The sequence below is a fragment of the Ursus americanus genome, chromosome 3 (genome assembly GCF_024610735.1).
Source record: "Ursus americanus isolate L20-20 chromosome 3, mUrsAme1.1.p, whole genome shotgun sequence".
NCBI lineage: Eukaryota > Metazoa > Chordata > Mammalia > Carnivora > Ursidae > Ursus > Ursus americanus.
Genome location: NC_142129.1, coordinates 28,787,738 through 28,809,768, shown reverse-complemented (window position 1 = coordinate 28,809,768; position 22,031 = coordinate 28,787,738). Strand labels below are relative to the sequence as shown.

Genomic DNA, 22,031 nt, shown 5'->3' with positions numbered 1-22,031 from the left:
ACAGCCACCATAATGGTAGAGTTCTAGAACTTCTGTTACAGAGGGGTCCCCTCCAGAGCTAGTCACCACCCAACTCTGGACATAAAGGGGCCTGATGACACCACACCACGGTCCCCATTCTTAACTTCCCGTGAGATTCTCTCTTCCCTCTAGCCATGGACTGCACTAATCTGAGTGTGTCCCTATTTTTCACAAATCAAAAAGCATACACTTTAGACACCGTTGCCTTACTGTAAAAATAAAGGCTGTATGAATATTTCAAAGCAACCACATTTTCTTAAATTAGAAGACATTAATCACACTAAAGGCAATAAATTAACAGCTTATCTTCTCTCTTCGCTCATCAAAACCAATCCCTTCAAGACCTATACCAGGAACAGTGTCAAACTAAGCACTCAGTGAATAATTATTTATCAATTAACCTTGGAATTAATTGTTAGAGAAATGAACTAAATGAAAATTTGATTTCAACTAGAATGAATGTAGAATTATGTGAAGAAGAGAAAACTTTCTTTGATTATTTCAATCACTACGTTTCATTAACGTACTTTTAAATCATGTGGAGACATGTGATCAATAGTCCTGCCGTAGTCGAAGGTCATTAAAAAAAAAAAAAAGACATTGTAATACGTTTTTTTAAACTACAAACAAACTCTTAAGTTTCTGGGAATACTTTCCTTCAATAATTGAATAGCTCTTCGAAAAAGGATAGTTTTGTAAGTTCACCACTGAAGGGTCCAGATTTCCAAATTTCCGCAAGGGCATCTGTGAACAACCCTGGTATCTCTGCTTAATGAGCATGATGTTTAATCACCTGCACCTGATTCTACAGAATGATCACTGAAGCAGGAAGCCTCGTTTGTTCACCCACCTTGACTTCAGACACTGCTAAGAGATGCCCCCCGCAGGAAAATACTTGGCTTGCTGGTGAGAAGATGATAATTACAAGAAAGACTATCTCGATTTTGAGCAATTACAAGTTATCTTCTATGCTGGAAACACACGTAGTGGAAATTTCTATGTCAAGTGTGCGTTTCCTCTAGGGCCTTGGCTGTGCTGAAGGAGGGGCGGGGCTGGGAGAACACACTTACTTTCATGATCAAGGCAGGAAGGGGTCAGCAGCCTCTCTCATTATTTATGCATCTTTCTATAATGTTTAAAGATAGTTTCCTTAATACTATGAACATCAAGCTGTGTTTTGCAATTTCCCCAATATGCTGCCTGAAGGATGCTCTTACACATAGCTTCACTTCTGCAGATTGGACTCAAACCAGCAAATATTCCCTTAAGCAAACACACATTTTACCGAATTGTTCACATACACTAGTTTCCGCTTAAGTACATATATAGAAAAGATGTAAGCTTTTAAACTTTATACTTATTTTTCTCAAAAAGCTAGAACTTAGCAAAAACAAAAATCAGTCTCCCTAGGTTGTCAAAATTGTTCTTTATATGGGCATTTTATTCTCGCAGGCAAATAAGCTTAATGTGTAAGAACATAAACATTAAAGCCATAACTTAAAAAAATTTCGTATAATTTCCACAAAAGTCTGTCCAATTTGTGATTTACTGACTACATAAAAAAGTAGGTGAAGTAGTGATTTAGTCTGTTATATATATCAGCTTTGTTCTTAATATAGAAAACGATTATTTACTCTCTCCTTCAGCTGTTTAAATAAACACGTTATACAAAAAGTAAAATTTTTTCTATTGAATTAAGTATCTTACCTGCTACCCTCATGTTTCGTTTTTCAGTCTATGGCACTTTTCATTAAACAACCTCCTAAAATCAAAAGAAAAGGCAAACATCATTAGGTCCAGAATGAGCATTCCCGCCTAGATTTGAGTTTGACTTGAAGTATATATAATAAACTAATTAGACAAATGTCATGACATTTCTAAGTATTCTACCAATATGGACACTGGGCCTGGCTCCTTCCACTGGGACATAAAGCTCCTGAGAGGAGGGTCTGTGTTTTCTACTGTTGTGTCTCCAGCTCCCCAGGTCTCCAGCTCCCTAATTTCGGTGAACGGATGTAAGAAGTCCTGCCATCAAGCATGTGAATGGAAGATAATGCCCCTTATTATTCTCAGTGATTATGTGTTTCTAAGGAACTTTTGATACTAAGTTCCAAACTTCCAGTTTGCAGGTGAGGCCCAAAGAGATGAAGCTGCTTGTCCAGGCTCGGAACAAAATACTGGTAGAAATGGGGCTAGCCCGCAGGTACCCGGGCTCCTACTCCAGGGCTCACTCCAGTCCATGATGCTGCTTCATATTTCATACAAGAGAATACAGGGGCACTATGACAAGCACTTTACAGCAAAGGCTTATTTTAATATCAGGATCCTCTTCCTCTTCGTGGTTTCAATTTAAGTTTGTAAAAGAATATATTCAAAAGTACCGAATTACAATTTTAAATATTCCAGTAACTATCATCAATGACAGTGTATGTTACACATCAAAGAAAGAAACTATTCTCTGATATTATTCTATGAACAACAAGAAATAGATGCTGGAAAAAAAATCTTTGTATGTGTATGTGTGTTTCCCTCCTAGGAAATAAGATAGGTGAAATTTTAAAAAGAAAATGAAAAAGCAAGTAAATGAGTTTGATAGGAAGTTCAGGCTCAGGTTTAATACAGACAGCTGCCATGGTGTACTCCATCTATGGTACAAGAAAAGAATTCTGAAGAAAGTTTTGATTAATGAATCTGAAACCTCTGTTTTTAGATTGTATTTGATACTAATGTTTCAATGTCGATGTCTGATCTAGTAACTCACATAATGTTTTAAATAAAAATAGCAGCACACCCCTGAAGGATACAGAAAGGAAGTGAGACATCCAGTTTGTTCATTCACCAGTAAGAAACAGGCCAGGGTAGGGGTGGTGAGCATCCAAAGACCAGTGCTCTTATGCAAGCTCCCTTTCTTCTGCCCAATGTACCCTGAAGAAAATATCAACATTTACACTAATAGCGAATGGAACATTACTGATGATTTCTTTTCCTCTGTTATCTGAACACCTTGCACATAATACGAAAAGCCAGTGTTAATCAATCTATTTAAGCTAACTACTTATCCACGGACCAGGAAAACACTAAAAGGAAACAACAGATAGTAAAGTATCCACAAGCCATCACATAAAAGCAGAAAAAAAAAAGTCCTTGGGTTTTCAAATGAAATCCCTGACTGGTTTTAAATCCTCTTTTGACTTCCAGCAAAATGGAACGCCACGCTCACAATACACACAGACCTTTCCTCCCAGTAAATATTCCAAAATAACTTCGCTCTTACCTGTGTGTGGCCTAGAAAATTTCTTTGGAAGTGGGATAAGCAGTTGGGCAGACTCTTGCTGTTCTCCTTCACTATTTCCATTCCCTGCTGAGGCCACGCCCCCGCAGCCCACACAGTCCCCGCCTCACAAACCCGCCACCTACCTGCACTGCCCCGCAAGCCTGCTTCTAAACTGATACTAAGAGGACCACGATAAGCGACTACAAATGTCTAGCGGAACTCATGTTTTCCATTAAATTTCTGAGAGAGCATTTCGTAAAATCTCTAAATTAAAATCTCACAAAATCTCAGCCGTAACACATTTTTAATTAGTTTGCTTATGACTAAAATTAATGATGCAAGAGTGTAGATCAGCGTAAGGAAAAAGTACTGAATATGTTTGAGAGCAAATCAAGGGACATGTTTACAACATGCTAATTCCAAGTCATCCCTAACTTGTCTTCTTAGGAGGGCACTGAAAAACAAAGAAAATCATTACATATAATCATCTCAAGGAGAAAAAAAGCAGAAATTTAGTGGAATATACTTGGCATAAACCTCAGGCTGAACCCCCAACAATCAAGCATGTTTCACGGAAAATTAACACAACAGTAAAAGGGTTAAAAGTCCTTGGGTGGAAATTCACAGCTCTTTAATCCAGAAGCGACAGGTGAAAAAAATTATAGTTTTTCTGATACACTCATTAAAAAGGTAGAGATATAGAAATTAGAGCTCTTTACCAAAACCAGAATACTGGTGGTAGGAAAAGCACTTCTAAGACAGACTAGAAAAGGAACAAAACCGAAAACACGTGATAGCACCTTTGCTCCCCAAGAGTGTAGTGTAAGTCAAAACAATAAGTTCCAGTGTTTTCAATCAATGCTCAAACCCAGTCAGGTTGCTAACGTGGAGAAGGGCACAATCGTCCGAGAGTCTGCTGCAAGGAGGGCCACCACGGTGCCCCTGGGCAACGGAACAGTAAGTACGTGACCCAGACTGCAGAAGACAGCCCACGGTGGATCTCAGACTCACACCCTGAATTTCTTTGAATACCCTGTCATTTAAACATTTCCTTGAACCCAACTTCCTACTTTGCTCTGATTTGGTCATGTTTTATTAAAATCAGGCCTGAATCAACAGGCCTCAACGTAGAATCGATCAACTTGAAGACAACAGATAAAAACACGGGTCAAGTGATACTTTCATTCTCTCCTTGAGAAGTACACTAGAGTTACCACAGGCGAATGACAAGAACACCATGCTATAATCAACAAAATAAGCCATAAAAACAATTATTTACCAGGAGGGGAAGAGTCTTGCCAACTAAAATAAACCAGGTACTAACGCATTCAACAGTGCTTTTCGGACACATTCTTATTTTATGTCATCTTCCCAGCAGCCCCGTAGGTGTAGTGGGTGTTTCGATGGCAGTAGAAATGAGGTCAAGGAATTTGTCTCAAGTCATACGAAGGGGAAGTGAGAAGCTGATAGTACAAATACACTTCCCTCTCACCTCGGCAGCTCACTGCCATACTCTAATAGAAGCCACTTGCTGACAAAATTCCATGCCAATCAACGTGGCTTTTGCAAATTGCTCTGGGAATTGCTAACCTCTGCTTCCAACTAGCCACTCCAGAGATTTGACAGTTTGTCAAAATGATTGAGCACAGGTATGAGAACACCCCTCCAAGACAGAAAGGATAGAAGAAAACGAAGCATACAAAAACAGCTACTGATGGATTCAGTATTAACAAACGACAATCAACTAAACCACAACAAAGCACTATAGTCATTCTCCTCAAATATAAGGGAACCATCACTTAATTCAATCCAACGTTAACTTGGCACTGGTCAAATGGCAATGTCACATGCATCACGTGAGCGAAGTTCAGATGACTGCAATACTCACGAGAACTAGGGCTTTTCACAAGGACGGAGAAAAACAAAGCGCAAGCAGATAGATTTAAGTACATTTAGGCCCTGTGATGGCTAATTTTATGTGTTGCCTGGGCCATGGAACACCCAGATATCTGTTTAAACGTTATTATGGGATTGTCTGTGAGGGTGTTTCTGGATGAGCTTAACACCTGAGTGAAGCAGTTGGCTCTCCCCAAAATGAATGGACCTCATCCGATCAGAGGCCTGAACAGAACCAAAAAAAATCTGAGTACGGGAAAATGTGCTCTCTCTACCCACAGTCTTCCACCTGGAACAGCATCTTCAGCGCCCTTTGAATCGGGACTGAAACTTACACACTGGCTCTGACGGTTCTCTGGTTGGAGGAACGATGTCACTGGCTCCCCTACCTGCCTGGGACTTCTCAGCCTCCACAACCACAAGAGCCAATTCCTTACGATTATCCATCAATCTTAGATATCTTATCTCCTGTCAGTTCAGTGTCTCTAGAGAACCCAGACTAATAACAGGCTTCCTTGAAATCGGAAGGTAAGAGATGACATTTTCAGTCGTACAGCAGTTAGGGGGCAATGAGTGAACACTGAGAACAAAAGGACTGTACACCTAAGGGTCCTGAGGGTGAGTTATCCTCATGTAGTTTACAAACAGAAGCCTGGTGTTAAAAACAAGTTGCAAAAAATACCTACAGTTATGTGAACAAAACGGAGCAAATGTTGGCAAACTTTTTCTGTGAAAGGACCAGATGGTAAATATTTTAGGTTTGGGGGCCCATACATACGGTCCCCATAGCAACCACTCTGCTCTGCAGTTGTACCTGGAAAGCAGCCATACACAATATGGAAACGAATGGGCCCAGCTGTGTTATAATAAAACTTTATTTATGAACACTGAAATTTGAATTTTGTAGTTTTCATGTTACCAAATATTACCTTTCTTTTGATTTTTTCCCCCAATCACTTAAAAACATAAAAACCTATCTTGGCTCATGAGCTACAGAGACCCATGGGTCGTAATTTGACAACCCGAGACAGAGAAATCAAAAATAAAATTTAAACTAAAAAAAACTTCTAAAATAGACCATGCTCTAATATTCCAACATTTCTTGCAGGGTTATTTGCAGGACACAAGTTCCACAAAGCTTCCACTGGTCCTCTTGTAAGTCCTACTACAGATGTAGGACAGAGCGAACCACCCTAAATCCTGGGTTCTGTATGTGTTCATCATACATTTTCATACTCAGCTGCTCTCCATGGGAAGCAGCAGATACTCCTCGAGGAACAACATAATGGATCCTCTTCAAAAGGAAGGGAAAAAGTTCTGTCCTTCATATAAATGAAGCAATCCATCCACAGCAGACAGGTATAATCTAGACTTTGGCATGTTTTCCAAAGCAATCCCAGCAGGTATAAAGAAATAGATAAAAATTAATGTTATTATACCCATTTCATTAACTGTAAAATTATGCTGGTGAGGAGAAATTGACACCACTGTTTTCTTTACATAGATATTTAAAAGTGATTATTTTTGTGATAGGTTTAAAGGGGGGATTACGTGTATCCAATGTTTGATCAACTTTGGAAACTGCAAATTTTAAACTTTCAAAAATCTGTACTTAAAAACAACAACAACAACAACAACAACAAACTATCACTATAGTAACACTGCAGACCTCTATCAAGTACCCTGTCTCACTGCAGACTCACCCTCGCCAGGCTGGATACTTTTTTGAAATAACAAAATGAAGAGAGGTGAGGGGCGCCTGGGTGGCTCAGTCGTTAAGCGTCTGCCTTGGGCTCAGGGCGTGATCCCAGCGTTCTGAGATCAAGCCCCACATCAGGCTCCTCCGCTGGAAGCCTGCTTCTTCTTCTCCCGCTCTCCCTGCCTGTGTTCCCTCCCTTGCTGGCTGTCTCTCTCTCTCTGTTAAATAAATAAAATCTTAAAAAAAAAAAAAATTATCCCAAGTTTTTAAAGGACCAACTAACCTTCTTTTGACTAGAAGAAAAAAGGAACAAAAAATCAACATACTTTTTCTCTGGGAATGGAGAGAGGAGTCTGCATGGATTCCATAATGTCAAGAATAACCACTTTTTTCAAATCATCACTGAGGAAAAACATGGCTGTAACTACTCCTTCTGCAAAGTGGCTTTCAAAGAGGTGAGACTGTAAAGCAACAGACCAAAAACTTAATGGCTCAATAGAACCAATGAATAAGTCTTTTAGAATAGAATTTTATGTTTTTTTAATTTTTAAAAAAGATTTTATTTATTTATTTGAGAGAGAGAGCAAGCACGAGAGGGGGGAGGGTCAGAGGGAGAAGCAGACTCCCCACTGAGCAGGGAGCGGGATGGGGGACTTGATCCTGGGACTGCAGGATCTGAGCCAAAGGCAGACGCTTAACCAACTGAGCCACCCAGGCGCCCCTAGAATAGAATTTTAATTTCCTATTGAAAACTTTGGGAAGAGAGAGATATAGATAATCTATGCCTAGATTTCTTACGTTATTTGAACTATAAATGGCTTTTCTTATTTTGTTATGTTTAAATTATCTTAAAAAGAGGATTAGTATCTAATTATGGCTGAGAAACAAACAGAATTAAAAGGATACTATGAAAAAGCACAACTGAGACAGAAAGTGTTTCTAACTCCCCTCTAGAATGCTAATCAAAGCCTAGTATGAAGCATACCGGGATTGTTCTGGGTGAATTCTGCTTTCCTCCACAGTCTGCCATAAATACCTGTACCTTGTTTTTATTTGGCTCTCCTGGCAGGGAATGGAGAGAGCAACGAACTCCTACCTGATCTACAGCAGCTAGATAAAACGCCTCTCTTCTAAGAATGAAATATGACGAAGTCTAACTGTACCATCAGCCTGTCTCTCCGCTTAAAAAAGCGAAGGTCCCCAGCCCAGTGAACTCATGCCCGTGCCTCTCCTAGACGACCTCACCCCGAGGACTCAACGGCGGGAGAAGCGAGCACACTCGGCAGACCACCCCACTACGTCCTAAGAGCAAACGTGTTTCAACACGATTCATCTCAACGTTCAGAATTCCACAGTACAACTCCTGCAACCAGTGTGAATCAGCTAGAGAGCTCAAGTTCTCACCGCTTCACAACTTTGCGGTATCAGATTTCGGAAATAGTTCAGCTGATCGACGAGCTTTTTAGCCACGTTTTCTGTAACTACTTCAGGTGATTAAAAACTAAATGGATACGTGTTCTGCTTCCCCTCTCAAATCTAACAGGGCTAACCAACCTTCTCCTGACAAAAATATTTCATTTTCTAAGATGAGACCGCTGAAGGAAGCACCACAAGCAGGTGGGGCTGCTCTTCGCGGAGTTCTCATTAGTGGAGAGAGATCTGTTCGAAGCCACAGGCACTCTGTCACTCAGTACCTGATGTGCCACTAAGGCACTTCTGGAGTTGGCAGCCAGAGTTCAGGTTTACTCAGACACAAATTGCTGTTTACCGTGATTATTACCACTATATCCTGTAACCACTCAAGATAGGACAGTGGGTGGCTGGTATGCATGTGTATTATCAGCTCCGGGCATTAATGAGGGGTAGGGACTCTCTAGCAGAAAAAGGGTGATAAGAAAGATAGAAACCAAATGATCGAGCCACACATGATGTCAGTGTGACATTATGGGAACTGTAATTTCAAAATGGAAATCGCTGAAGTACAAAGAAACTAGAAAAAAGACTTCTGAACTGAACTATCAACACAGAAATGACTGGAAATGGATAGGATGAAAATGATAGGGGGCCAAATTGGAGTGCATTACACCCTTCCATCCAGCTACCTTGCATTTTAAAACAAGTCATCAGTATAATCTTCATTACAAATAAATGTCAGGTAAGGACACCTTACATTAAATTGTATTGTAAACAAATACTTTACATGGTAAAAGATCTGAAGAAATGCTACACTGTAATTCTTGTATCTCATAGCTTCTATGACTCATAATAATCATTTACCTTAAGAGAGGCCTGTGGTTCCTGGGGCATCTGAGATGATTTTATTGATTCTAAGGCACATACTACTTCCCTCATTATAACATGTCTTAAACTGGGATGAGGCTTACAACCACGTTTTTTCCCCATAGTAGTATATAAAATAACGGTGCACCTTATAAATAGCTTAGATTCAGTGAAACAGCACATCTGAGTCTTTGAAGCCCTAACTACAATGTAACCCACAGCACTGACACCACGATTATTGGTGGGCTTTTTAAAATGCAAATTCCTGAGCCCAGAATCCCTAGGAGGATTAAAACTCCTGAATGTTTCATAAGCCCCCCAGGTGGTTCTCACTCTCACTCAGATCTGAGAACCCCAGATCTACAGTACAGCAATCCACACACCCAGAGAAGTTTGAAGATGGGAGGGGGGTGAGGCAGATCTAGGCCAAAAAAGCCCAAAGGTAAAACTCAAAAACAAGAATTTCATTCTTTCCTTAACAATGAATGGAAATCAGCCTGACTCTGGGCCAGGTCTCCTGCTGGGGTGAGGAGGCAAAGGCCGGCAGTGAATACATCTGGAGACAATGTACTGAGGACCAGAGCAAAGAGAACTCTTGCTTGCGATGGTTACAACAGTATTAGATTCAAAATTACCCAAGTGTTTTCTTGCAGTTTTTCCTCACCTACCAAAGCAGAATTATGCTTAAAAAGCTATAATTCAGTGGAAGAAACTAAATGGTGATCAGAGTTCTGTAACGGAGAGCACCAACATGTCGAAAACAGAAAACAAAATGACATTTAGTTGTGCCAGCTCCTTCAGAGTTCTACAACTGTGGATTAAACAGCCGTAATATAAACCCCTTAATCCTACACTGTACCATCCCGGAAAAGAAAGACGGACAGACAGAAATAGATATCATTGAGAACAATGGCAAAAATAAGACTAAATACATTTTAACTGTAGGAAGTTCCACCTATGTAGGGTAAAGAAGTGTCCAGTTCACAAACTGCAACAGCAAAAAAGATTAGAGAAAGGCACAAATTTCCGTACAGAATAACTACCTTCATCTCCCAGAAGTATTTTACATTGTACCAGATGAGAAGTTACAAGTTCCTATTCTGAACGAATGTTCAAGAATTCCCCTACTGAGCTACTCCACTAAGACTGTCTTCAAATAGTCTGCGGAATTTAACTGAACCAGAGCAGACATGATGCTGTCAGTCAAACCCTCCCCGTGAAGAAACGAAGGAGCAGAGCTGTTCCATCTGCCCTGGATGGCACACCATTTCTATCACAGAGGCTGAAAGAGGGTTAGCAGCCATTTGCAAAGAACAGGTAGTAAGAAGCTTCTAGTGTAAGATTTTCTGAACCAAGGAAGAAATTCGTCGTTGTTAATCACAGGTCCTTCAAAACACATTTAATCATCACTTAGCTGCAGATACTGAATGGTATCGATAGTACACCTGATACCATACTGTGCCTTAAGTTGTGCAGAACTGATGATGAGATCAATTCAGGAGCTGACTCACTGCTGTAGATGTCCCCCCCCCCCCCATACCTTTTTCGCCCTAGTGCACGAAAACTCACCAGGTGCCATCGTGGATGAATGCCTGAACAAAATGTGGAATGCATCCGTATGGGGACTATCATTCAGCCACGAGGTGAATGAAGTACTCTTACACGCTGTCCTACGGATGAACCTCTAAACATCATGCTAAGCCAAAGCACCTAGACATAACAGATCACATCTTGTAGAACTCCATTTATATGAAATATCCAGAACAGGTAAATCCACAGGGAAAGAAGCAAGCAGACCAGTGGTTGCCAGGGGCTCAAGGGAAGGGGGAGTAATTGTTTAATGGATAGGAGGTTTCCTTCTGGAAAGATGAAAGTGTTTTAGAATGAAACAGAGGTGATGCCTGCGCACCGTGAATGTACTAATGCCACTGAGTTGTACACTTGAACATGGTAAATTTCATGTTAAATGAATTTAATTTCCTAAAGAAGGAAATCGAAAAAAAACTCACCAGAGTAAAAGTGGAAAAATCATTAAGAGTAGATGAAAAAATTAATTGGATTAGAAATAAGGGAAATGTAAGTCATCTTAGAATAGCTTCAATCAAGTGGAAGAGGCCAATGAAAAAGAGAATGAAAGAATACCAGTGGGGTAAGCAGTGGAAACTTAGAAGAACTGGAACACTCAATTTCCTACTCTGAGAGAAACTCAACTGCTTGTTTTCAGGAGCTGAATAAAAGTCACAAAACCTCTTAAAGTTTAAATATCTTAGGAATCTTGCTCAATCTCCCCAAATTAAGAAAATGAGGCACTGCATGGAATTAAATAATTTGGTCCATGCACTCATAAAACAACTAAATGCAGAACAATGGCTTAAAATCCAGATATGTGATCTTAAGGACAGGAATCCTTCTGGACTAAGTACAAAACAAATGTTTGCTTCTGTACTAAGCTCTGAGCTAGCTGGATTTTTGTGAGACCTAGGGCCAAAATTTGTTGGTTCTTGGGTCTTGCACCTTTCAGCTTTAAGAAATGGGTATAAAAATGAAAGACAAAGATGCACTGCCTCAAAGAAAATAGGTTTGTGAAGGTCCAGGCTATCTTATTCATAGTATCCGTGATACCTAGAATAACTGGCACATACGAGGCACTTCAATATTCCCAAATGAATATAAAAATCTTTGAACACTGACATTCACCATTTAAGATCTAAAATATGTGGTTTAAAAAAAAAAAAAAGACTCTGATGATCCAAAACCGAGACTACCACTTTTTGCCATTCAACAATCTCTTAGTCCTTTGCCCCCTCTCCAATTACCTTTCCTTGTTAATGTATCTTCATTAATTATGAAAGATTAGTTAGTTACCAACACTTAAGGTAGCAATCCAAATTTAGTAACTGTAATAAAATATCTATTAAGTTTATTTTGAAAGCTACTTTAACCCAGTCGTGCTCAGTGTTACTTTGACTCTCTTTTGTAATACAAGTCCTCTACAATGGGGATTTTGGAGGATGGCGGCCTGTATCCTTTTTAAAAAGCCTCATTTGTGTTTGATTCTACGAGATTCCAGGTTGAGAATCACTGCATCGGACTCTTTTTGTTTCTCACTATCAAGAAATGCTAGTCTTCAGAGAGCTGAGGAAACATTACATGGAATTTGTGAAACAAAGCTTCTAACACCTGTATAAAAGGGGAGGGGGTGGTAACTTCAGGAAACAGCTAGAGACCTCAAGAAACTGGCAGCCTTTATTTAGAAAGGTATAATTAATGATATGACCCAAACTGACCCCTACTCTGCCAATTTCTTGTAGAAGAGCATAAGCTCTTAACTTTATTTTCTAAGTTAAATGGAGATCTCCTTGTACTCCATAATGCACTGTATGAATATTAGCAATGTTTCCAAAAACTTGGTAAATCTGACAGTATACCAGTAACCCCACAAGGTAGTCAAGGGTCCAAGGAGTCTGGCCTCTACGGTCACCATCAACCTTTACTTAACCTCTAGAGGAGTTCCCATTTCCATCTGTAAAAATAAGAAAGAGATGAAAGGACTTACTCTTTGACTTGTGAGAAATAAATGTGCAATGAAAGCATATAGCACAGTGCCCAGTAAGCAATCTAATATTACCTAGTATATCTCGTATCCATATATTTCTGACTAAAGAAAACAAAAACAAAAGGTTCTGTCGATTAGACAGCAGCTCTGTATTACAGGAAACTTAAAAAAAGTGGGGGTGGGGGGAAAAGATGACGAAATACAGCTGGTAGATCTCAACCTCAAATCATCAATTTGTCATTTATATTGTTTAGTGCTAGGGTCACTAACCGTGGTACACATCAGAGAATTCTGAAGACAGGAGCAAAAAAAAAAAAAAAAAAAAGGTAAGAAAAAGAAAGAAGGAACAGCACATTCGTCAACGACACCGAGCATCAATGAGCTAGATAAATTTTAAAAATGAGAAGTACCTCCAGTTTAGGAGACGCTAAAACTTTACAAGTGAGCCAAGACGGCCCTCCGCAGAGTACAAATGTAACATTCAGTTCCACTGTCGCCTCTTTAGAGCACTGGGCCCGGGTTTCCGACGGCGAGCCGGCCCCGGCTAAGCACGCACCCAGGTGCAGCCCCGGGCTGGGGCGCCGAGCCGAGCCGAGCGCCAGGTGCAGGCGCTGCCCCGCCCTCCGCGGACCCGGGCCGGGAGTCGCGGAGCTGGGGATGCACCGCCGGGGCGTCGGCCCGAACCCCCGCCAACCGCGCTCCGGGGGCCCCGGTCCTGCCCGCGCCCTCCCACCCCCCCCCCCCCGGCGAGAGGCGCCACGACGACCCGGGCGCGCCCCGGGGCCCGCCCCCAGCCAGCGGTGGCCGCATGAGCGAAGGATGAAGGTGAACGTGGGCACCCGACTCCCCCCAGACACCCACCATCCGTCCCCGCCCTCGGCCGCGGCTCCCTCCGCCTCCCCGCCCGTCTCACCGGCCTCGCGCCTGCCTTCCGGACTCTCAGCGGTCAGTCCTGCCGGAGGCCGACGGGACCCGCCGCCGCCGCCTCCCGCTCCCTCCTCCGCTTCCTCCCGGGTTCCTCCGGCTTCCCCTCACCCCCGCGAGTGGCCAGGAGGAAGCCAGCTCGCCGCTGGGCCTCCCCCCCGCTTCCCCGCCGCGACCAATGGGTCCCCGCCGCCGGGAAGCCGCGCCCGCCCCCTGGCGGTGGAGGACCGAGCGGGCGCCCGGCCGGCCGGCGGGAAGGGCCGGAGAGCGGAGGGAGGGGTCGGGCCGCCGGCCCCTGCCCCGCGCAGCGCTCTCTGGACTTGCCACGTGGGTGCAGCAGCCGCGGCGGTTGGCGGCGGCTAGCTTTCCAGAGTGGGGGAAAAGGCGTCACGCCCCCCTTCCCCTCATTCACACACTCATAATACTGACCTTAAAGCCAGAAATTTAAGATAACCAGTCCATTCTAGAGATTCAATGATTCTATGAGATGGTCTTAATCAATCAAGGATTTTAGGCAATTACCTTTTGACTCCTTAAAAGCTAACTAACCTATTGTGAAAATGCTACCCGCCTCAAGCGCTAGATCTGATAACCTTAAACGCTTGGCCTAAAGAAAAAAAGTAGTGCCCGTATTTGCACGTCATTTTTGTATAAATTACTTAGCAACAAAGCAGTTAGAAATGTTCTTCTCCTCTACACACATTTTTTTTTCCCTACAATTGGGTTGATAACTGGGAAGTCAATCCAAATCCCATTATATGAAAGCTGACCCGACAACACAGTTTCATGGTTCATATCCACATCTCAGAACAATTAATAACTATTAAATATTATTAAGTAGAATGTCGGGACAATACATGGTTGTAAAATTAAATTGCATTAAAGAAATAATAGGGTTTCACCATAGTTAAGTATTCTACTAAGCCTTAGCTTTACTCCAAAAATATAAAACACAGAACCTAAATAATAGCTGTGAGTTCTGCAGTTTGTATTCCATCGTACAGGGAGGAAGCAAGAAATGCATTCTGAGAGCTTTCTGCCAAGTACTTTGCTGGACCTTTGCTGGCCTTTGGGTATGTGTTCTATTTAATGCTCACAACTCAGTCAAAATAGATATTTGCCCAGTACTTTTAACAGATGAAAAATCAAGACTCCAAAACTGAGTTTAAATAACTTGCTCAGAAATACAACGTAGTGAACTGTGAAGTTGGAATTCCAGCCTAGGCCCATCTAGCTCCAGACAAATGAGCCTTTCTTTCTCTTTCTTTCTTTCCTTTTTTTCTTTTTTAAAGATTTATTTATTTGAGAGAGAGAGAGTAGGCGGAAGGGCAGAGGAAGAGGGAAAGAGAATCCTCAAGCCAACTCCCAGCTGAGTGCAGCTCAATCCCAGGACCCTGCAATCACGATCTGAGCCAACATAAAGAGTTGGATGCTTAACCAACTGAGCCACCCAGGCACCCCACGGCACTTTGTTTCTTAGGGTACTTAAAACCACAACATTTGCTGTACATGTGTTTCCCCTGGTTCCCCCTATCCCACTGAAAGAATTTATGAAGCCTCTCAAAAAGGGTGGTCTGGCCATATTTATGAAACGGTTTTCTGATCCGTAGCGGAATTGGCCTGTATAGAAACGACATGGGCCATATTCTTATAGCACTTGAAACAATTTGTGGTCTGAAGCTGTGTTTAATATGCTATGTGCCAATGGCCATAATATACAGGTTAGAACCCATCAGTAGGTAATGAAATTAGTAATGGGGCACAACCAACATTTTGTTGTTTTCAAATCATTAAATAGAACAGGGCGAAAGTTTCAGAGTACATAGCACAAGGTGAGGATAAGCATTGTTTCGTGAAATATTTGTACAGTATTAAGTGTGGGTGAGTGGGTTACAGCGTCCTGCATTACAATGTAAATTATATTTTTTCATAGGACGGCAATGTTTGAAAGTTAGTTTCCTTAGAACACCTGTTAAGTAACCAGTTGTTTCACCTACCTTTTTACTTGGTAAGAGGTGGGGGAGGCAGAGAAATTCATCAAGATTAATGATTAAGTTTAATGAGACTATAGAGAACAGAGAACTTTGCAGCTCCGGGAGGTTTAATTCAAACAGGTGTTGCTATGTTACATGATAATAAGTATCAATAATTCATATTTTTACAGCAAATATTTATTACATATTTACTGTGTGAAGTAATTTAGCTATATTAACGCATTTAATCCTCACAATCTATAAATACAGAGGAGAAAATGTGAGAGGGAAAGGGGAAAGTTGCCTGAGATCCTATTGTTAATACCTGAAAGAGCCAAGATTCAAACCCACAAGCTCAACCTCAAAGCCCACCCCACCTTGTGTATACTTGAAAAGAAAAGTTCATTTTCTCTTCAATGGTTGCAGAGATTAATATACTTCTCTAACATACTACACTATCTCCCATATAAGGATTACATAATATTGTTAAATATAAAACTTGATGAGAAGCCTCAGAATTTTAATTGGACCCATTCTCAAGCAGAATACGCCATTTGGCATCAGTTTCCTGTATCTGCACTAATAGATTGCCTGCAAGTATGTTTACCAACAATTCTTCCAATTTCTGCAAATTCATTCCACTTTTACCATCCAGGGGTAGGGTCTATATTCCCTGCTCTTGAACCTAGGCTGGCCCTTGGATTTTTTTTTTGATCTACAGAATGCCGTGCAAGTGATGCTGTGTGACTTCTGAGCCTTGAAGCTTCCATTTCCACTGCCTTGGGATCCAATGAACATGTAAAGAAACGCAGACAAGACTGCTGGATGAGGAGAAAATACACAGAGAGGGACCAAGACCTAGTTAGGCTCAAACCATCCCAGACACCCTACCTGAGGTCCCAGGTGTGTGAGTGAAGTCCCTTTACACGTCCTGGCCCCAGCTAAGCTCCTAGCCGAATGTACCACATGAGTGACCCGACAGTACCACCTGGGAACCTCCTAGCTAAGACCAGCCAGCCCCACAGAATCCTGAGAAATAACTGTTTGTTGTTGTTTTAAGTCGTTAAATTTTGTGGTAGTTTTTTACATAGCAATAGATATCTAAAACATGCAAGGAAAAGTTTGTTAAAAAAAAAAAAAGCTAACAAACTCTGGGAGTAGGGTTACTTTAAAATATTAAAGCTTGTTTACATTGGATCATAAAGTCAATCCCACAGAGATACGGCCAGAAACTTGCCTAGCTTTTTTAAAATATCGGGGCGGGGGGGGGGGAGGGGAAGCAGAGGTAGAATAATAAAAACAAGAGTAAAAGTGTCAAATCTGATACTTCTGGGTAAAATACCACCCCCGGGTGTGATTTAAAAACTGTTGTTCAGAATGTTCTCAGCAATGTGCATTTGAAACTCTCAAACGTCATCCAGCCTGCTGGTATAAGTCTCAGGACATTAATGTTACTCCTCTCATCCCACCAACTCCTTTCCTGCCAAGCCAGACCAGTCATCAGTTGAACCAAATTGAGTCCTAGGTGTCTACATAGACTCCAAATTTCCCGAATTCCCTTTTTCACAGCCTGTGTTCTCCAAGTGAGCTGGCGGGACCTTTGCTAAATGCCCCACCCTCAATTTCCCTCCTTTCCTCTCACCCTGTGTTTGCCAAGGACAGGCTCCATCCTAGGTCCGTGCTCCCAGGCCTATCCCCACTCTTACTGTCTTTTATGTTGGGGTCCTACCGTTTCTCTTACTTTACCGAAGCTATTACAAGAAGTGTAATGGATCACCAAAGAGAGACATGGTGATGACTCAGTTGAGTACCTGAACTCAGACTCAATTATGCAATAAAGGCTTTCTTCTGAGTATCCTTGAGACTATCAAACAATCATTTTTGTATCTTAAATAGTAGACTGTACAAGGATATGGTGTGCAGGGGTACATCAGTGAAAGAGAAGTCTAAGAGTTATGGTGAAGGACTAGGTCTTTGGAGGAAAAAATCCTCCTCATTCCCTTCCGTGCTAGTAGCCACAAATCAGCTTTGGAACCAGTTAGGGGTTCTCAGCTTGGGGGTCACCATGACCCATTTTAACATGCTCTTTTTTGGTTCAGCTAAAACATAACCTTTTTTATTTGTTAATAGTTCTATTTTTCCAATTTTCTAGAAACCCGTAAGGGCAAAACATTGAAGTTTTAAAAAGCTGGAATACCCACAGATTTCACAGCACATTTGATACATTTACCATTTTAACACACGTTTTTACCATTTTAATCATTTTCAAGCACACAGTCCAGTGGTATTAAGTACATTCACATTCCTGTGCGACCAACACTACCATCCATCTCCAGAACTCCTTTCATCTTGAAAAACTGAAGCTCTATACTTTTTAAACAGTAATTCCCAATTCCACAGTCCCTCCAGTCCATGACATCTACCATTCTACTTTCTCTTTAAATGAATTTGATGTTGGATACCTCATATGAGCAAAGTAGTATAGTTTAAAAGCTGGAACACTCACAGATTTCATGACACCATATTTGATACATAAGCAACACAGTCCATACAAAATAAGTGGGTTTTTATATTATAAAACATATGTCAGATACAATGAAATCACATTATCACACATGTAGCTGCATAAAGAAAGACTCTAGTTTTCCATCTATTATTACTTGTCTAACCAACATACAAGAAAATTCTAGATACCATAAAAATTTGGACTTTTAAAATATCCTTTTGATTCTACTCCCTAGGAGATTCTGGTTTGGATTAGATCTTTTAATAAATCTTTCAGTGTGGCAAAATTTGGCATTTTTGTCTTGGTGATAAATCATATTAAATGATATACTGAATATGGTAACCCACATCTAAAACACATATTGGAATCATGACTACAAAGTAACTTCCCTTTTCCTGAAATTATGTAGAAATGTGTATTATAAACAATTATTAAGACTACTAGTGGTTTCTTCAGAAGAATGGTTTATTATTCTGTCTTACAAAATATTACCTCCTAGAAAAATTTCTGACTCAGCCCCAGAATCTGAAAACTACTTTTTGAAGTCTCATATGGCAGTGTTACCTGTTTGTAATGCCAAGCAAAGATGAAGAAACCATGGACCAGCCTACACACACACACACACACACGCACACACACATACACACACACGCACGCACACATACACACACACGCACACATACACACACACGCATGCACACACACACACACACACACACATCCTTTGCAGATGCATAATATATGCATAGTCCATAAGGTACTTAAAAAATATCAGACCTTGGGAACAAAAACTTTCTTTTTTTACTGCCACAGAGCGAATGGGAAAATGTGACTACACCCCTGACATTCATAGAATTCTAAGGAAAAAATGAATGAATAAGCCTCACATTAAGTCATCCAAAAACACTTCTTTCCACATCCCATTAAAAAAAAAAAATCCACCAGAAAACCCTCTGAGAAGAAGCAACCGAGCAAATATGGAGCAAAGTTTATGTTTCCCTAAAATATAATCACTTCAGTCTGTAACCTTAACTCTTGATTAAGAACTGACTATGGGAACCCTTCAGTCTAAGCACAAAAGGATTCACTGTGACTGGTATTTTTATTAAACTTTAAGATCTCTAGTTACATCAAACTGAAATGCATTGTGTGCTTTGAAAAGCAAAGCCATTGGAATATGAGTACCAAAATATCATCCAATTATTAGTATTGCATTAAGATCTGTTCTCTAGTGGATTTCATGGTCACTAAAGATAGTTCAGCAACACTCCAAGAGGCCCAATGGTTGCAGCAAGTCTAAGAAATATAGAAGTAGCAAAACATATAAAAGAAAGCAAAACATAATCCTATTCCACACATTATTGCCGTCTTTGTAAAAATTCCAAAGAACCAGATGGGAACATTGGAATCCCGGACACTGCCACAGACTGTCAAGTGTCACAGGCTATATGATTTCCCCAAGGTTGTATGTGCAAAATGCCTTTCCTTGATATAGCTGCAGCCTAAACAGGGAACTGGAATTAGCCTACCTGTCCAAATTTGTTTCCTAAACGTGTTTTCAATTTTAGGCCGATTTCTACTGCAGTTTCTTCACTCCCACCCCAACCCCTCCAAAAGATACTACATCTGAGCTATTCTGAGTTTGTATCCTGATTCAATTTGAAAGGTTATTTATGTGGCCCTAAGCTGTTCACATTTTGCACTTTTATTTTGAAATGTTTCTTGTCGAATGGCTGTGGCCTCACTGAGGTTTGGTACATATTTTTAAGTGTAATTTATTTACCCAGAGAAGTTCTGTTCAAATAGAGCATCTGGTATTTTGTAGAGTTCTATCCAATAGTCAAATTTTCCATCTCTATTCATGAAGCAAAAGCCAGGGAAATTGCTCACTTCACTTGAAAAAAACCAAGAGTGGGAAATTTAACCTTCAGTTTCTATAGATTCCAAAATAATGTCACCTTCCCAAATTCCCCTTCTCTGCTCTCCCACCAGGACAGCCATCCTGAAGCCATCATTGTTTAAGTCCTGAGATGGGAGAGTGGGGTTGGATTTGGAGTCAAAGAGATGAATTTAGATCCTGGCTCTATCTGCTACTAGCTGCTAAGTGACCTCAGGCAAGTTTTCCAGTCTGTCCAAGCCGGTTTCGGAACAATAACAATTCCCTCACAGAGTTTTGGGGTTTTTTTCTTTAGTAGTGGTGAACATTTAGTATAATTTTTAGACTAGGAGATGAAACTCATTTGCCATACATAGTCCCAGAGAATTCTTCAAGGCCCTCACCCACTTTCCCCTTGCTCTGCCCGCACAACTTTGGTGAGATATCTGCTTGTTAGGTTATTTTCTGTGCTGGCCATGACACACAGCCTGTGCTGTGATGGGAGCGGGCACCTCATGCCTCCTCCCCTCCTTGCCACCACCCAGCCCAGGAGAACAGTCTTCTCTCCCTGCAAGTAGTATACCTCCTAGGGGCTCAGGCTCCTGCCTAGTCCCTTTCCCCTCTTCCAGAAATCCAGAGGCCAGATGGTTTATCATGAACAGTCTGTACTGTTTTCTTAACCTAAGCTGCTTACTCTCTCAAATCCCTAAAGTCAAATCCTCTGACAGTTTCTCACAGTTCCTTAATGGAGACGAACATTTACATGCTTCTTTTGTGATCACCACTGTATCTCCTCAACAATCCCCCCCCCTTTGTTCTTGGTTTGTTTGTTTGTTGTTGTTGTTGTTCAATTTCATCCCATCTCCCTCTCCCCCCCCACCCTCGAGCCTCTCGTATATGGTGGGTCATTTTGCCCACCTTAACATGTAAGTACGTTTACAGGCTTCTCACTTGGCATCTTAGTGCATTTCCTGAGGCAGAGACTGAGGACTCCCAGCATCAGAATAGCGCCAGGCACAAAAAAAGATTTCCCCAAATGTTTACTGAATGAACAATTTAACTCATATAGGACGATTCTGAGTCCTCTGATAATATTTACATGAATTTCACTTTGAAGAGAATGCACAGCCCCTGGCAACCATAACTTGTTATCCATCTTTGTAATTTTGTCATTTCAAGAATGTTATGGAAATGCAATCATATGGTATGTAACCTTTGGGGATTGGCTTTTTCCACACAGCATAATTCCCTTGAGATTCACCAAGTTGTTATCCTCAAGGACAAGGCTGGGGACGAGGCACAAAAGAGGTGGAGGTGGTTATAAAAAGGCAACAAGAAGGATCGTTGTGGCAATAGAACAGTCCTGTATTTTTTTTTTTTTAGAGATTTTATTTATTTATTTGAGAGACAGAGACAGAGATAGCAAGCGAGAGCACAGGCAGGGAAGAAAGGAAGAAGCAGGCTTCCCGCTGAGCAGGGAGCCAGATGGAGCTGGCTCCAAGTGTCCTGGGATCATGACCTGAGCTGAAGGCAGATGCTTAATCTGCTAAGCCACCCAGGAGCCCCTAGTTCTGTATTTTGGCTGTGATGATATATGTGGTACAGGAACCAACACAGGTGATCAAATTATATAAACTAAATACAAACATGCAAGTGAGTACAATTAAACCTGGAGAAATCGAAACAAGATTGTTGCATTGTATCTATGTCAGTATCCTCGTTGTGACATGGCACTGTAATTTTGTAAGACGTTACCATTTGAAGAAACTGGGTAAAAGGTAGGTGAGATCTCCCTGTTATTTCTTACTACTACAAGTGAATCTACAATGATCTCAAAATAAATGTTTTAGAATATACATGAGGCATTTTGACTATTATAGTAAGACAACATTCTTGAAGAATCATGTAAATTGAATGTCAGTTTTTGAAAGAGCTTGAGGAATTTTGCACCTGCCATTTTAAAGAATTCATATAGTACATATTATGCAAGGAGCCTGGGGCAACTGTCTCTTTAGCTTCTAAGACA

General features: G+C 41.1%; 1 protein-coding gene across 1 annotated transcript in view; it reads right to left on the bottom strand.

The window, feature by feature from the left end:
- Window positions 1-13,771, bottom strand: part of FAM3C (FAM3 metabolism regulating signaling molecule C) — a 51,773-nt gene extending 38,002 nt beyond the window's left edge. Inside the window, exons 1-2 of the mRNA XM_045792759.2 lie at window positions 13,640-13,771; window positions 1,729-1,783 (exon numbers count right to left, since the gene is read on the bottom strand). Of these exons, the coding sequence (XP_045648715.1) occupies window positions 1,729-1,741 (13 nt within the window). The 5' untranslated portion in view covers window positions 1,742-1,783; window positions 13,640-13,771. The remainder of the gene's footprint in view (window positions 1-1,728; window positions 1,784-13,639) is intronic.
- Window positions 13,772-22,031: the final 8,260 nt, after the last annotated feature.